Below are 17,205 nucleotides of genomic sequence, written 5' to 3'. Positions count from 1 at the left end.
ACATGTTTCAAAATAACCAATATCAGGAGGAAAGTCAGTAGAATTTTATGAACAACCAATCTTCCAAATATCTGGTTGCTTCTGCTTTGTTGCAAATGAGGTGCAGAATTGTTTACATATAATGTGGTCCTTTTGATTTCCTTTTCCAGATGCACATTAGGGATGAGACAAATTTGCTTGGTAATATACTTTCTCATTTTCTGTCCAAATTACAGGTTGCAAATCTTGCCTGCTCCATCTCAAATAACGAAGAAGGCGTCAAGTTGGTTCGCATGGCAGCAACCCAGATCGATAGTTTGTGCCCGCAGGTAAGAGAACGAGATGCTGATACTGTGTGTTGGCTGATGTGCAATCACATCTCCAACAAAAACCTATCAGTAAGAAAATTATAGGACAAGATAGATAATATTCTGCCGAATATCTTTCACAGCTGAAAGACAGCAGGTGTCTTGAAACCAAATCATGCAATTTTAAAGCAAATAAAAAAAAAGCCATTTTTCTTATTTTACCAGACAATGGTGCTGTTTACAAAATATAATACAAGTCTCTTGGTGTCTTAAAACATAGCCGGAAACTTAAATGCAAACAAAGGGATAGAAGTTTGAGAATGCACAGTTATAAAAAGCAGGACCTGCAGAAAAATCTATTAATGTGGCAGTTTGACTCCTGATAACCGCAAACCAATCCAAGTGTGAATGTAATCCAAGCCTGGAATTCTGAATGTGCCAGTTTCAATTCCCATTCATAATTCTCGATCCAAGTGTGAAATCAACCCCAGCATTTGATTCTAATGCCAATCACACAAAACATAATGAAACAGCTGTCAGGTTTCTCCAACAGACTGCGGTGCAATTTTTGTTTGCATTCAATGATTTCTGTCTGTATGTGGGGAAACGCAGGATGATTCCTGTTATTCCAATGATCATTAGTTCTGAAAATACATACCAAGATCAGAAAAGCCCCAACCCAACATAGCAAGTTGCATGAATGAAGTTAAAGTTTCAGGTCAATGACCGAATGGAACTGGGAGATCCAATAGCTCCAAAGTAGATGCAGGGTTAGGGGGAAGAACAGGCATGACCAGGTGGATGCAAGGAAGGCAATTTACCTGTTTAGGTGTCCAGAACTAGTGGGTTGCAATCTTAAAATAAGGAGAAAGCCATTAAGGACAGATGAAAATAATTTTTTGTGAATCTGTGGAATTCTTTTCCCAAACAGACTATGCAGGCTCTGAGTATATTCAAGACAAAGATCACCAAATTTTATGAATATTCAGGGATTAATTGATATGGATCTAATTGAATGGTAGTGCAGCAACAAGGGGCAATTATCCTGCTTCTATCTCCCATGTTATTTTATTCAATTTCAGGTTTATTGTCACATGCACCAAAACTCAGTGAGAAAATTTGTTTTGCGAACGGTCCAACTGAACATCTCCTACATAGTACAGGACTGCAGAGTTACAGAGAGAACCATCAGTTATGACGGAGCAAAGGCAATTTTGCAAGTGTCCAGTTCATTAAGGAGTCTGATAATGGCAAGAAAGAAACTGTCCTTCAATCTGGTTGTATGTAATTTCACACTCGTGAATCTTCTTCCTGAGAAGAAGAGGATGGAGTGTGGCTGGGATAGGATGAGTCTTTTAGTAGTTTGGCTGATCTCCCAAGGCAACGGGAAGTATAGATGAAGTACTAAAGTCCACGTAGACAATGTCCGCAGATTTACATGCATCAACCACCTTCATCAGCTCTTCAAAATTCAATTGCATTGGTACAACATGACCTACTGCACTCAAAGCCATGGTGACTATATCAAAACTGTATTAATCCTGTCCCAGTTATTTCCCCATCACTGATGTAAGGTTCAGCAGACTATGATTTCCGAACATTTTCTGTTGTTATTAAGAATAGAAAGATCTTTGACAAATCCTCAGAAACTTCTCAGATGTCACTTTAAGCAAAATTAAAGGACTAGCCATGGGTACCTGCATGGATCCCATCTACACCTGCCCACTTGTGGGCTTTGTGGAGCAATCCTTGCTACAAGCCTACACAGTCAAGACCCCTCAACTCTTCCTCTGATATTTCAACCACTACATCGGGGCTGCGTCATGCACTCGCAATGAGGTTGTCAACTTCATCCACTTTGCAGCCAACTTCCACCCCGTTCTCAAACTCACGTGGTCCATCTTTGGCAACGCTTTCCCCTTCCTCGATCTCTCTATCTCCATCTTGGGAGACAAGCTTTCCACCAACATATATTACAACCCCTCCAACTCCCACAACTGCCTTGACTACACTTCTTCACACCCTGTCCCCTGCAAGGATTTTATCCCCTGCTCTCCATTTTTCCATCACCGCCACATCTGTTCCCAAGATGAGACCTTCTAGTCCAAATCTTCCGAAATGTCTGCCAAAAATATAGCTTCCCCTCCACCTCCATCAACTCAGCCCTCACTTGCATCTCCTCCATTTCCCGTTATCTGCCCTCACCTCTCATCCCTTCCACTCACTCAGCCATCCCTCCTCCCTCTGATCATTGCTGGCCCCTCCTTCCCTTCTCCAACTATCACCTCATCCTCACCTACCAACCCACCAGCTTCCACATTGAACACATTATTCTACGGAATTTCCGGAACTTACTACAGGATCCTACCATCAGACACATTTTCCATTCTCCTCCCTTCTCCGCCTTCAGTAGGGACCACTCCCTTCTTGATTCCCTCATGCACTCATCCCTTCCCTCCCCCCCCCCCCACACCGGCACTTTCCCCTGTGGCCTCGAGGTCCAACACTTGCGCCCACATTTCCTCCCTCACCATGGTCCTGGACCTCAAACAGGCCTTTCTATCCCTTTGTTTGCATTTAAGTTTCCGGCTATGTTTTAAGACACCAAGAGACTTGTATATCTACAGGACTCATTTACTGCATCCGGTGCTCCCTTTGTGGCCTTGTCTACATCAGAGATACTGGTCGCAAATTGGGAGATTGGTTCACTGAGTACCTCCATTCCCTCCACTACAGCAACAATAAGAGACCTCTCAGTAGCCAACCATTTTAATTCTGAGTCTCACTCCCATAATCACATGTCTGTCCATGGCCTTATGTACTATCCCACCCAGACCACCCGCAGATTGGAGGAACAACACCTTATTTTCTGTCAGGGCACTCTCCAGCCAGGTGGCATTAACATTGACTTCTCTGGATTCTGCTAACCTGCTCACCTTTTTTTCCCCCTCCTCTTTCCAGTTTTTTCAGTTCTCCTCCCTCTCTTCCCTTTCCACTCACTCAGCCATCGCTCCTCCCTCTGATCGTTGCTGGCCCCTCTTTTCCTTCTCCAACTATCACCTTTTGCTTTTTCCTCTCCCTCCCACCCTTTCATTTGGAGGCCTGCCGACATTCTTCCATACCTTTGTGAAGGGCTTAAGCCCGAAAAGTCAGTGATGTATTTTTACCCTTTGCTATATGAACGACACTGTTTGAACAGCTGAGTTTCTCCAGCATTTTGTGTTTTTACTCCAACCATGTTGTCTACAGATTTTTGTGATTTACCTTGTGAAATATCAGATCAGGCCCTGGTGGCTTATTTACTGTACTACTCTTATTTACTGTACTGCTCTTATTTACTGTACTGCTCTTCAAAAGACACAGCACCCTGACTTTAATGATCTCAAAACAATTCTCCACACTATGTTCCCTTTCACTCTCTGCCATGCCCTGCTTCCCTCTCCATTCAACGAGCCATCCCTCCTACCCCTCTTTGCTGGTGTGCCCTCCCTCCCTTATCCATCTATTAACTCCTGCCTTAGGGACCCTGCCCTTCCCACACTTCCATTTGGTTTGGGTGCCTGCCTTGATGAAGGGCTCAAGCCGGTTATATATCTTTATCTTTGCTAAATAAAGGACACTGTTTGCCCTGCTGAGTTTCTTCAGCATTGTGTTTGTATTTCAACCACGGTGTCTGCGGATGTTTACTCCATATCCTGCTCCTTTGCGAATATAAATGTGAAATATTCATTTTGTACTTCACTCACATCCTCTGGTTCCAAGCATTCATTTCCTCCTTTATCCTATCCTTTCCCTCGTCACATTCTTATTTTTAATGTAGGTATACAATACCTTGCAATTCTTTTTAACCTGCTCCTTTGACATTCCTAATCCCCTGCTTCACCTCTTTCCTACAGACCTTGTGTTTCTCCAGAGCCCTGTCCAATTTTAGCTTCCTAACTCTTACACACACTTCCTTTCTCTTTTTAATGATATTTAAATTTAAATGTTAAATTTAGACATACAACACTGTAACAAGCCATTTCAGTCCGTACTGCCCAATTTACACCCAATTAACATACACCCCTGGTACATTTCAAATGGTGGGAGGAAACCGGAGCCCCTGGGGAAAATCAACATAGACACGGTGTGAATGTACAAACTCATTACAGACAGTGCAGGATTTGAACCCCAGTCCTGATCGATGGCGCTGTAAAGGTGTTACACTTACCTCTCCGCCAACCGTGCTTCAGCTGGAAAGATTGAAATTGGTTTATTTCAATGCAAGAAGTATGAGGAATAAGATAAACTTGGAACATGAATCAGTACATGGAGTTATGATGTTGTAATTATTACAGAGACCTGGCTAACGCACAGATAAGATTGGCTGATGCAGATACTGGGTTTAGTTGTTTTAAAAGGGATAGGTAGGGAAATAAAAGGATGGAGTAGGGGGAGAGTAGTGTTACAAATCAGGGGTAGTATCACAGCTGCAGAAAAGGAGGACATTAGGGAGGAATTGCCTACTTTGCAGAGATTCTCGTAGGCACTGTTAGGTTCCCCTTCTCAAAGCAGGCATAAAAGCTGTTCAGTTCATCAGATAATGAAGCATCACAGCCATCTATGGTGTGCCCCCTCACTTTGTAGGCTATAATGGCCTGCACTCCCTGACATGGCTGGCATGTATCCCATCTCAGTTGATAGGGTTGATGGAAGTCAGCAACAGGAAGGGAGCGATCACTCTATTGGAGTAGTCTAAAGGCCCCAAATAAGCAGGCAGATTTTAAATTGGTGCAAAAAATAGCAGTTTTTTTGTTGTGGGGAACTTCAAATTCCCCAACCTCTAGAGTTTTTTCCTTGTCCTGAGTATTGGCACCTCTGTACCAGACAGTGATGCAACTAGCCAGAATGCTCTCCCCAGTGCACCTGTAGAAAGTTTTCAAGAGTCTTCAGTGATCTGCCAAATCTCCTCAAACACCTCACAGAGTATAGCTGCGGGTGAATCTTCTTCATTATTGCATTGACGTGGAGACTGCAGGACGGATCCTCAGAGATGGTGACCCTCACCACTACTTAGCTTGAATGATGTTCTGACACCAGCCTCAGAGACAGATATCACAGGGTCCTCAGACTTTGCAGAGATTCTCGTAGGCACTGTTAGGTTCCCCTTCTCAAAGCAGGCATAAAAGCTGTTCAGTTCATCAGATAATGAAGCATCACAGCCATCTATGGTGTGCCCCCTCACTTTGTAGGCTATAATGGCCTGCACTCCCTGAAATGGCTGGCATATATCCCATCTCAGTTGATAGGGTTGATAGGGCCGTTAAAAATACTTATCTTATGCTGGCCTTCGTTAGTCGGGACATTGAGTTCAAGACTTGTGACGCAATGTTCCAGCTCAATAAAGCTCTGGTTTAATCACCCTTGAAATATTGTGTTCAGTTCTTCTCTTTCATTTCAGGATGGATGTAGAAGCTTTGGAGAGGGTATAGAGAAGATTTGCCAGGATGTTACCTGGATTGGAGAACATGTCTTATGAAACAAAGCGAACAGAGCTCGGGCTTTTCCCTTTGGAGCAAAGGAGGAAGGGAGGTGACTCTATAGAGGTCTACAAGATTATGAGAGACATAGATAGAGTGGACGCAGGGCACCTTTTTTTTATCAGGTCAACAATAGTGAATACCAGAGGACATTCGTGTAAGGATAAGGATGGAAAGTTTAGGGGAGTTTCATGGGTGGGTGCCCCTGGAATGCATTGGCAGGTATGGTGGTGGAGGCTGGTTAACTAGGGATATTTAAAAGTCTCAGTCACATGGAGGCAGGTAAGGTGGAGGGTTATAGGGGTAAGAGAGGGAAGGTTTCAATTGTCGAGTAAGTTGTATGGGTCGGCACAAAATTATGGGCCGAAGGGCCTATACTGTGCTGTAATGTTTTATGTTCCCAGTCAATATTGGGACAATTAAAACTTCCCACTATGACAATCCTGCTGCTTTTACACCTTTCTATAATCTGTCTACAGAGATGTTCCTGTATTTCTGAATGGTGATTGGGAAGCTTATAGTATAACTCTATAAGTGTAATTGTACCTTTCACATTTTTGATTTTTATCCATACTTGGAGTAAATGAACTGTCTATTATTGTCCTCTCTGAGTGCAGCTGTGACACTCTCCCTGATCAGCAATGCAATACATTCACCTCTTTTACCCCTCTCTCTGTTCCATTGAAACCATTCAAAATGTAGAAAAGTTGCGCTGAAAGCCCGGTACCTCTTTCATCAGGCTCTGTAGTGGCCTTGAAATTACAATTCAAATACTGATCCACACTTTAACTTCAGCTGCCTTCCCCATAATGCTCATTACACTTTAGCCATCAATCTCACTGCGTTCATTCACCTGTCCCTTCCAGTCCTTCCTTGCCATAACATTCACCATCACCTCAACATTTACTACCCTGCTGCTCTGTTTCCCACCCTCTTGCCATTCTAGTTTAAATTTTCCCAAGTGGCACTGGCAAACCTCCCTGTGAGAATAACAATTTAATGCTATATAACTAAAAAAAATTAAATAAATGAACGGTCCTGGAGAGCCACTGTGTGCTACGTTGCGACGCCTTCTCGCCAATGTGTGGGTCATTGAGGTTTCCAGTTTAGATGGAACGTATCCCTCTTGATGCAGGTCTCAGCTACGCTGGAAACCTCAATGACCCAAACATAGGCAAGGAGGCGTCGCAACGTAGCACACAGTGGCTCTCCAGGACCGTTCATTTATTTAAATTTTTTTAGTTATATAGCATTAAATAGTGTGTCTAATTTTCTTACAAAATGCATGTAATATGGTTACCCGATGCAACTACAACCTCCAGTATTTAATGATATTTAGAAACTCCTCCACTTATCTTCAGGAAGATCTGCGGGTTAAGTTACACGACCACAGGTTACTGTGGGGTCTAGGTCTTAAGGACTTGGGATTATGGAGAAGACAGAAATGGTGCATGAGGTGGAGGCCGCCCGGCTCTCTCGTCCATCCTGCTCGCCAATGCCTGTTCCCTGGAGAACAAAGTGGACCACACCTGACTCCAGAGGTCTGCTCTGCGTGATACAGGGACTGTTGTGTTTGGGTCTCAGCTGAAACATGGCTCAGCAAGAGAGTCCTGGATACCACCATTCAACTGGATGACCTCTCTTTATCTTGGACTGCTCTTTCTGGTAAAGTCTGAGGTGGTGACTTGTGTGTTTATGGACTCCAATTAGTGCTCAGCACTGGTGGAATTTGAAACTGTCAGACATAGTCCATTTTATCTACTGCAGGAATTTACCATGGTCCTCATAGTTGGAGTGTACATCCATGCGCAGTGTGGGGACATTTTGGACAAGAGGGGCAGAGGAGTTGATTTTGCCGGGCCCCCTCATATCTCACCTCTGGGTCCAGACACAGGCCACTGCCTGCTCCGCGAACCAGCTGCCGACGCAGACACCGGGTGCAGGAGGGCTGTCCCTGACTGCTCTGACCCTGCTCCGACCGAAGCCAAGACTCACATCCGTCCCAAGGCCCGGGCTACTTCATCGTCCAACCCATTGCTGTGGGAACAACGCAGGATGATGCGACACAGACACTCTGAAGTCATTGTGCAGAGACGCAGGAAGTTCACATCAAGTCATTCAATCCATTAGCAACAATCCTGCGCCCAGGCTGTGACCGCCCTATCATATGACGGCCAGCCCTGGCGAATGCGCACTGACATTGCAGGGCATCAACACTGACGCTGAGTGCTATTGCCCCAGCAACGAGCCAGTTCTTGAAGGAGGTCATGGCCCATGTCCTGACCCCAGGTTGGGGGAGAGATGGATGGCGCCCCAGGCATGAAGGTGCCTAGAGCTGAGATGTGGTGGAGTGGGGCCGCCATTATTGTTAATTTTTAAAATCTTTTTTGCTTTCTCTGTCTGATCTTTTTTTTCTTGCTTTGCCCAAAGTTTCCCAACTGTTTTGTTTAAATTTGGCAGGGCAGTTCGCTCCCCCCAACCACCCTCCCCTGGTTCATATGCATATGGACTCAACTCTCTGTGAACCCACTGAACCTGATACTTTCCCAACATAACACAGTCAGGTGGGGCCTGCTCCTCTTGCAGAAAGTTGATAGTCAAGGAAACAAACAGTATCCCTGATGGCAGCATCTGTGAGAAGTGCACCCAAATGCATCTTCAGAGAGACCATGTTAGGGAACTGGAGCAAGAGTAGGATGATCTCCAGATCATTTGGGAGGACAAGGGGAGTGAGAATACTGAACGACCAAAGGTACTGCCCACAGTAACCATCCGAGTCTCCCATTTTTTCACCTATTTAGATAGATGAGTACTCATCTTGCATATGTATTGTTTGTCTGTATGTGCATTATGTCTGGTTGTGGATCTCTCTGTTTTGCACTGAGGACCGGAGAATGCAGTTTCATTGATGATGAAATCAGATGACAATAATCTTGACTTGATTTAACATGCTAGGCAGAAGTTACAGAGATGTAATCACACCTTGGGGGCAGGAGGAGGTAGCTGGGTGACAGGCAGAAGAGGGAAAAGAAATAGACAGGCACTGCAGGGTACCTTTGTGGCCATTCTCCTCAATAAGAAGTTTGCACTTTTGGATACCGCTGAAGGGTAGGGCCTACCTGAGCCAGGCAACAGCCAGACCGATAGCACCGAAGTTGGCCCCGAGCACTAGTAGGGAAGGGTGAAGTGAGATAGATTATAGAACAAAAGTCATAGGGAACTGGATAGTCAGGGGAACAGATAGGAGATTCTATAGTTGTAAAAGAGACCCTGTAGCAGTACGTTTGGAGGGGGGGGGCAGAACCAACACTAACAGCTCCTGTCTTGTGACAGCTAGAAACAACACCCTCCTATCTACTGGCATCTAGCCACTAAAGCAACGAGGCACAGTGATTCAGCAGTACCAGTTGGTCTACTGAGAATCCTTGGCCTATTCAGCGTAGCTATGTCATGAGGTCATTAGCATTTCAGATGTCATGACGCCAGGTCACATGTTGTATGCCTATATTAAGTCTGATAACCTGTAATAAGCGCTCTTCTCTTCAATGGTTGACAACTTCAGGTGTGGTCTTATTATTTCAACATGATGGAGTATGAGCACAAACTTCATCTACCACAACCCAGGATAATGTGTTGTCTCCTAGGTGCTTGGGTCCAGGATATCTTTGAGCAGGTGCAGAATGTTCTTAAGGGGGAGGGTGAGCAGCTGGAGGTTTTGATACATATTGGTATGAATGACATAATCTGGAGTAGTGTAGAGATCCTACAAAATAAGTTTAATGAGTTAGAAAAGAGGCTGAAGGGCAGGACCTTAAAAGTGGTCATCTCAAGATTACTCCTGATGCTATGAGCTGGGGAAGGGAAGGTCAGATAGGGCAGTCAATTGTATGGCTGAAGATAGGGAGCAGAGGCTCTGTTGGTTTGAACAACGTTAAATCACGAGAAAGAGGTGACATTGGATCAGAAGATCATTGTGAGTTGAGTTCAGAAATGGCAAGGATTAAAATGCACTGCTGGCTGTTATATAATAGACCTTTAAACAGTCACCGATATGTGGACATCAAATTACAATGGCAAATAGAAAAGGTATATCAGAAGGGCAATGATTTGGGAGTTATGGGGGATTTCTACATGCAAGCTGACTGAGAAAACTAGGCTGGGACTGAATCTCAAGAGAAACAATATGTAGAAAGCCATTGAGATGGATTTTCAGAGCAGCTAGTTGAAGAGCTCACTAGGGGGTTGGCTGAACTGAATTAGGTGCTGTATACCATTTTATCTATTGCTGGAATTTATCATGGTCCTCACAGTTGAAGTGTACATCCCCCCCAGGCCTAACACTAAGGAGGCAATCTGGGAACTGTCTGGGGCTATGAAAGAACTGCAGACTGCACACCCTGATGGAGTTTTTATAATTGCTGGGGATTTCAACCCAGCAAACCTCAAGTCACAGTTGGCTAAATTCCATCAGTATGTGAACATTGCCACAAGAGGGGAGAAGGCGTTGGACCTTACGTTTGCAAACATTTCCGACGCGTATCATGGCAATCCCTCCCCCAACTTGCATACTCAGACCACATCTCTGGAATACTAACCCCAGCATGCAGACCGCTCGTCAGACAGTCCAGTCCAGTTCTGAACCAGGTTAAAACCTGGCCAGCAGGAGTCATCCAGGCACTTCTAGACTCCTTTGAGCATACTAACAGACACATGTTCAAAGAACCTGGAGTATACTGCATCAGTGACCAGCTACATTAGTAAGGGTACTGATGCCATCACTATGTGCAAGACAATCATTACTTCCTCTAATCAGAAGACATACATGACTGTGGAGGAGTGTGTGCCACTGAAGAGCTGAGACTCTGTCTTCAGAGCGGGTGACAAGGTAGCCTTATGTAGCGTGAATAAAAGCTCATATGACTGGAGGAAGAACAAATGCTTTTATCAGCTTATAACTATGTTTAAGGTCTCACAGTAGTCTTCAGAAGGGTTCTGGGTTTAGACGGGGTTATATGTTGGCAGATGGGGGCGGAGCTGGGAGGCTGGGCCAGCCATCAGCACAACACCCTAGCTAGCAGTGAATCCCAGTTCACTGCATCCTAGCTATTGTGAGAGCCAAGCTGTCTAAGCAATCAGGGAGGCAAAGCGTGCACATGCCCAATGAATTCATAGACACTTTCAGGACAGCAAGGACACACAACACGTGGAAAGGCATTCAAGATATCACCAACCTCAAGGCTACGCCATTTGCCTGTGCTGGTGATGCCTCCATCCCAGATGCACTGAACAACTTCTACATGCATTTTGAGGTGAAAGAAGCCCACCTCTCCTCCAAATGATCAGGTGCTGTGTCTTGCAGTGGCTGATGTGAGGAGAGTGTTAGGCAAACTGCTGGTCCGGATAATATTCCCGGCAGAGTGCTCAGGGGTTGTGCGGCTCAGCTAGCAGATGTTCTCACCGACATCATTAACATCTCCCTGAGTGGTTCCAACGTGCTTCAAAACAGCCACTATTATCCCTGTGCCAAAGAAGTCATCAGTGTCCTTCCTCAATGTCGCTCTCAAATCTACCATCATGAAGTGCTCCAAGAGTCTCGTCATGGGGCTCCTCAAGTTCCTGCTCCCCCCCCCCCCCCTTTCTGGACCCCCTGCAGTTGGCATATAGATCCAGCCACTCTACAGATGATGTCATCACCACTGCCCTCCATCTAGCCCTCCCCATCTGGAAAATAAGGACTGGTATGTTTGAATGCTTTTCATTGACTTCAGTTCAGCATTCAACACAATCGTACCTCAGTACATGATAAGGAAGTTGAGTCTGTTGGGTCTAAACACCTCCCTCTGCAATTGGATTCTTGACTTCCTGTCGGGGATCCCTCAGGCAGTCCAGATCGCAAAAAGCACTTCTAAGAACATTACACTGAGGACAGGGACCCCCCATCTCCCCACCACCACCGCCCCCCCCCACCCAGGGAAGTGTGTCCCATTGCTGTTCATTCTGCCAATTGTGCAGCAAAATGCAGCACAAACCACATTTCCAAGTTCACTGACGATATGACGGTGGTGGGCATTATCAGCATGAACGATGAATCAGCATAGATAGATGAGGTGTAGTCTCTTACAGACGGGTGCAGAGCTAGTGACCTACATCTGAAAGTTAATAAAACAAAAGAGATGGTTGTTGAATTCACCATGGCCCATTGGGTATCACTCTGCGCTGACCAAGTTTCTCAGTGTGCACTTGGCAGAGAATCTCACTTGGTCCCTCAGCACCAGCTCCATAGCCAAGAAAGCCCAGCAGTGCCTCTACTTCCTGCGAAGGCTGAGTAAAGCTCATCTCCCATCCTCCGTCCTTACTACATTTTCCAGAGGATGTATTGAGAGCATCCTGAGCAGTTGCATCACTGTCTGGTTTGGAAACTGTGCCACCTCAGACCATTAGACCCTGCAGAGGATAGTGGAGTCAGCGGGGAAGGTCACTGGGGTCTCTCTTCCTACCAAGATGGACATCTACAACACACGATGCATGCGGAAGGCAAATAACATTGTGAAGGACTTCTCATACTCCTCTTGTAAACTTTTCTCCCTTCTGCCATCTGGAAGGAGGTATCAAAGCCTTTGGGCCCACAGGTCCAGATTGTGCAACAGTTTTTTTTTCCCCCCAAGCCATTAGCCTCCTCAATTCCTAGAACATATGTGCACTAGTAGATCATGAATTTTTATTGTATTATGACATAATATTTAATTCCATCATTTTGTCTTTACTGTGCATTGCTTGAGGAGTTATGGTACGAATGACAAATAAAGGAGATGACTTGACTTGATCTGAAATCCTTGCTTCTGTGCCACAATCATGTATTAAATTGGACTACCTTCCTATTTCTTGCTTCATGAGCACAGGGCATCGGTAGCAATGCTGAAAATACAATCATTGATTTCTTGTCTTTTTAATTTGCTACCTAGCTGCCTGTAAACATTCTACAGGACCACATCTCCTTTCTTTACTCTGTCATAGGTTCCAACATGGACATGACCTCCAGCTGCTCACCCTTACCTCTCAGAATGTCCTGCATCCATTCAGAACAACCTGAACCCTGGCACCAGGCAGGCAGCATGGTTACAGAAATGTGTATCAGTGTCCCTAACAAAGGAGTCTCCTTTGATTATCATTTGACTTGATTGTACCCTTCCTTTTTCAACATTTTTATCAATTTCATTCAGCAAATAGATAAATAAACAGGAATAGAACAATAATCAAATTCATATGATACTAATATCAGTGACGAGAAAACCTATGTTCCGTTTGAAAAAAATAATATATGCAAAAAGGAAAAAATAAAAATAAACTGGCTAATCTACAAATTCAACCCCCAACCTACAGAGGCCGTTGGCAAAGTGCATAGTCTACTATCTGATTATGAAATAAATAAATAAACAATGAGGTCAAGAATCAAAAATTAGTTAAGCTTACAATTTTGGGAAATAAAATAAGGCAAGAACTCCATAAAGAAATAAAGTTTACATTCATTACAGTAGTGGAACATTTTATTTTTTCTGGAGACAAACAAGACAGCTACTTTGAGTGACTGGGAGGAAAGCATCTTTCCGTTTCATTAATGTGGCCCTTCTGGCCATCAGGGAGGAAAAAGCTACGATATGGGATTGTGAAGAATTCCAAATCGGATCATTGGGCCCACATATTCCAAACAAGGCAATAAAAGGAGATGGAGCCAAATTAATATTAAGAACTTTATACATCTTTAACTCTTATACATCTTTAACTTCGAAATACACCTTCCCAATAATTGGTGAGAGAAGGACATAACCAAAACATGTGATACAATGAGCCATCTTCCGTTTTACATTTATTGCATTTAGAAGTTAAGTTAGGATAGAATTTAGCCAGTCAGGTTTTGGAATAGTGGGTACCATGTACTACTTTATATTGCAATAACAAGTATCTAGCAGATAGAGGATTTTACCCTTCCAGACTGATTCTCTGAGCCAGTTGTGGTGCCATTGCCCTGAATGCTGTGTCCCCTCTTTCTGATAGGTCATCTGACAAGCAGTATCAAAAATGTTACATCTGTTTATATGGGGAATGGTCATGGGGAAACTCTGCATTGTCTACCTTCTCCCTTTACTTTTTCCCTGGTGGTCACCCAACTTCCTGCAGCCTGCACCTTCTGTGGGATCACATCACTATAGCTGTAATCTAAGACCCTCTCTGTGTCACAGATCGTCCTGATTTCATCAAACTCCAGTTCCAATTCTTTAGTACATTCAGTAAGGAGCTACAGCTGGATGCAGTCACCAGGGGCATTCGAAGTCTCCCTGATGTTGCATGTACTGCAGGAGGCGCATAATGGTGCCATGACTAACACCCCACCTGCACTGTCTAAGAAGTAAAAACAAAATAGCCCTTGGCTGTCTTTACCCATGCATCTGCTCAGTTCTCTTTGCAGAAGCCTCTAGAGATAAAGTCTGCATATTCCCCAAGATTAGCACACACACCTTTCAAGCACTGCCACTTTCAAAATGCCCACTCTGAAAGAGCCATTCCACTATACCTCCTCCGTGATTGTTTGCTGTGCATTGCAAACAGTCATTCTAATCTGGCTTTGTCTCCTCTCTTGTCTCTTTCAGCTGCCTTGCAAGGGCATACTTTTAAAATGCATAATAACAGAAAATGTTTTGCAGCCTGTTTTCCTATGCAAGAATCTCCACCTTTAGAACATGGGATTTTCTTCAAGTTGTGCAAAAGTGAATCTCTAATAAAACTGTCAAATTACATGGAAGCCCTCATTCTTTATTAACTACATGCAAATCCAAGCTATTAACTCTCACTCCAACTGAGTTAAGTCGTTACAGCAAATAAAATTACAAAACTGATTTATTCTCATCGTGAATGGATTATGGAACACAAATTAACAAAATTTTCTGTTTCATCTTACAAATCCTGATGATCTGATAAAAGCCCTTCATGATATAAATGTGGCAAATCCTGGCAGACAATCCACACGTTGATCACAACCCAGCTGTGATCTAAACCTTGCATCAAAAATACTTGCAGTCCTATAAGTAGAGAGCAGGCCAGCTGAGTTTTTGAAGTTCTCAGACGATTGTTTATTAACCTTCGTGTAAATTCAGCTCTTTTTTTTCAGGATTTTTGACTGCAATAGCCATAAACTTGGAATCTCTGTTTCATTTAGCATCAGCCGTATCCTTCGGTAAAGAATAACATGTTGCCTTTCTGTAAAAAGCTGCCTTCCTTTCGGGTGACCCCTCCATAAGCTAGTGTTAAAATTGGATTCTTACCCATGTACCATCTCCTTTCCTTTGTCGTGATGCTTTTGTAGTATCTTGGTATTTGCTTTCTCTGCTCCTTTTGTATCTGTGGTTTCCCATGCCCAATGGAAAGGAAGCTCGACTTCCTAATGATACTGAAAAGACCTAATGTTTATTCAGTGACTTCTTATGAGGATTTTTATAAAGAAAGGATAGAACTTCAAATGCAGTATGACTTGCTCTTGACCTCCTCTATTAAATCAAAGTCCCAGTTTTATATACAAGGAGATAAGGAATGTTTTAATACCTTCAATAATACTCTATCTTTTCATTTATGTAAAGTTTCCATTGATTCTATATCCTCTGGAATTTTGCCTGAAGCTTTTTATGAGGCATCTATTTCATTAATTCCTAAATGAGATGATGACCGAACTGATTGTGCCTCCTACAGGCTGATATCATTATTAAATGTAGATTCGAAAATCCTTTCTAAAATTTTAGCCAACAGACTTGAGAATATTCTACCTAAAGTTATATCTAAGGATCAAGCTGGGTTCATTAAGATTAAGTATTCTCATTTTAATATTTGAAGATTATTTAATATTATTTACTCATCGCCATCTGAAAAACTTGAATGTGTTGTATCCCTTGATGCTGAGAAAGGTTTTGATAGAGTCGAATGGGCTTATTTATTTGAGATCTTAAAATTATGTAATTTTGCTCCTGGATTTATTTCTTGGATTAAAATAATTTATCAGGCTCTGATGGCTGTGGTTATTACTAATAATCAGCAGGGTTGCCCTCTTATTCCTTTGTTATTTAATTTGGCCTTGGAGCCTTTAGCTACTGCTCTTCAAGACTAATGACATTCAAGGTATCAATAGGGGTGATACGATACATAAGGTTTCATTATATGCAGCCAATTTATTAGATTATATTTCTGATCCATAAGAAATCTATTCCTTTTATGTTGTCTCTACTTTCTGTATTCATTAGTTTTTCGGGATATAAATCAAATCTATTTTTAAATATTTTATTTATTAGAAAACAAAGTAATAATCATAATTACAGAATTAAAATTAACAAATTATCCAAAAGCAATTTACATGGTTACATAGAAAAAAAACTATACAATCTAAAATTAAAAAAATCTACAACCTAACACCCCCACCCCTTCTACTCCTCCCCTTAACCTAAATCTACCCCCCTATTCCCCATAAAAAAGAAAAGAGAAAAGGAGAGCAACTTAAATCATTTATTTAGTATTCAATGTGGAGATCCAGCCAGTTTCAGATTTTGAAATTAAAATAATCCAAATATGGGCTCCAAATCTTTTAAAATCTATAATATTGATCTCTTAAATTATGTTATCTTCTCCATTGGAATGCCTCATTTCTGAATGCCATCTTTGTAAGCTAAGCTCCATCTGATCTTTCCATGAAACAGCTATACATTTCCTTGCTACAGCTAAAGCCAATCTCAAAAATGCTATTTGAAATTTATCTAATTTATATAATTAATATAATAATTTATATAATAAAGCCATTTCAGTAAAGTCCCCAATTTTAAAAAAATCTTTGGGTCTAGAGAAAAATATATTTTCAAGATTTCCTGCAAACAGTCTCTTAATTTAGCCCAAAAACCTTCAATTATATCACATTCCCAAACTGAATGCAAAAATGTACCCTTCTGCTCATTACATCAAAAACACAGATCTGAAGCACTTAATTTTTATAGTTTCAGATGTTCAGGAGTTAAAGATGTATAAAGTTATAAGTTACCAACCTATACCTAACATTAACTAACTTTGTCATAGTATCTTTATTAATCTTCCTCCCATTTAAGACACGATTTATGAAAATCCACCTTAGCCTTTTCCATTGTAATAATTCGTACATTTCTGAAATAAATCCTTTCTTTCCTCCATCTCAAATTAATACCTCAAATAATGATTCTTTAGGTAATTCAAATGTCTCCCTAAACAATCATGTAACATTGATTTAAGTGGATAATAACAAAAAAGAGTATTATTAGGAATTTTGTATTTCTCCTTCAATCTATTAAATGATTTAAAAAAAAACTCACCTCAAAACAATCATTTACCGTTCTTAT

The 17,205-nt window shown here is 42.4% G+C and overlaps 1 protein-coding gene across 2 annotated transcripts in view; it reads left to right on the top strand.

The window, feature by feature from the left end:
- Positions 1–17,205, top strand: part of LOC138756995 (catenin alpha-2) — an 835,014-nt gene that overhangs the window by 343,209 nt on the left and 474,600 nt on the right. For both annotated transcript variants that reach the window (XM_069923543.1, XM_069923544.1), the window contains one exon: positions 216–308. In XM_069923543.1, coding sequence (XP_069779644.1) covers positions 216–308 — 93 coding nt within the window. The remainder of the gene's footprint in view (positions 1–215; positions 309–17,205) is intronic.

The sequence above is a fragment of the Narcine bancroftii genome, chromosome 3, assembly GCF_036971445.1.
Source record: "Narcine bancroftii isolate sNarBan1 chromosome 3, sNarBan1.hap1, whole genome shotgun sequence".
Lineage (NCBI taxonomy): Eukaryota > Metazoa > Chordata > Chondrichthyes > Torpediniformes > Narcinidae > Narcine > Narcine bancroftii.
Note: the sequence above shows the minus strand (reverse complement) of the source record. Positions and strands in the feature narration are given on the sequence as shown.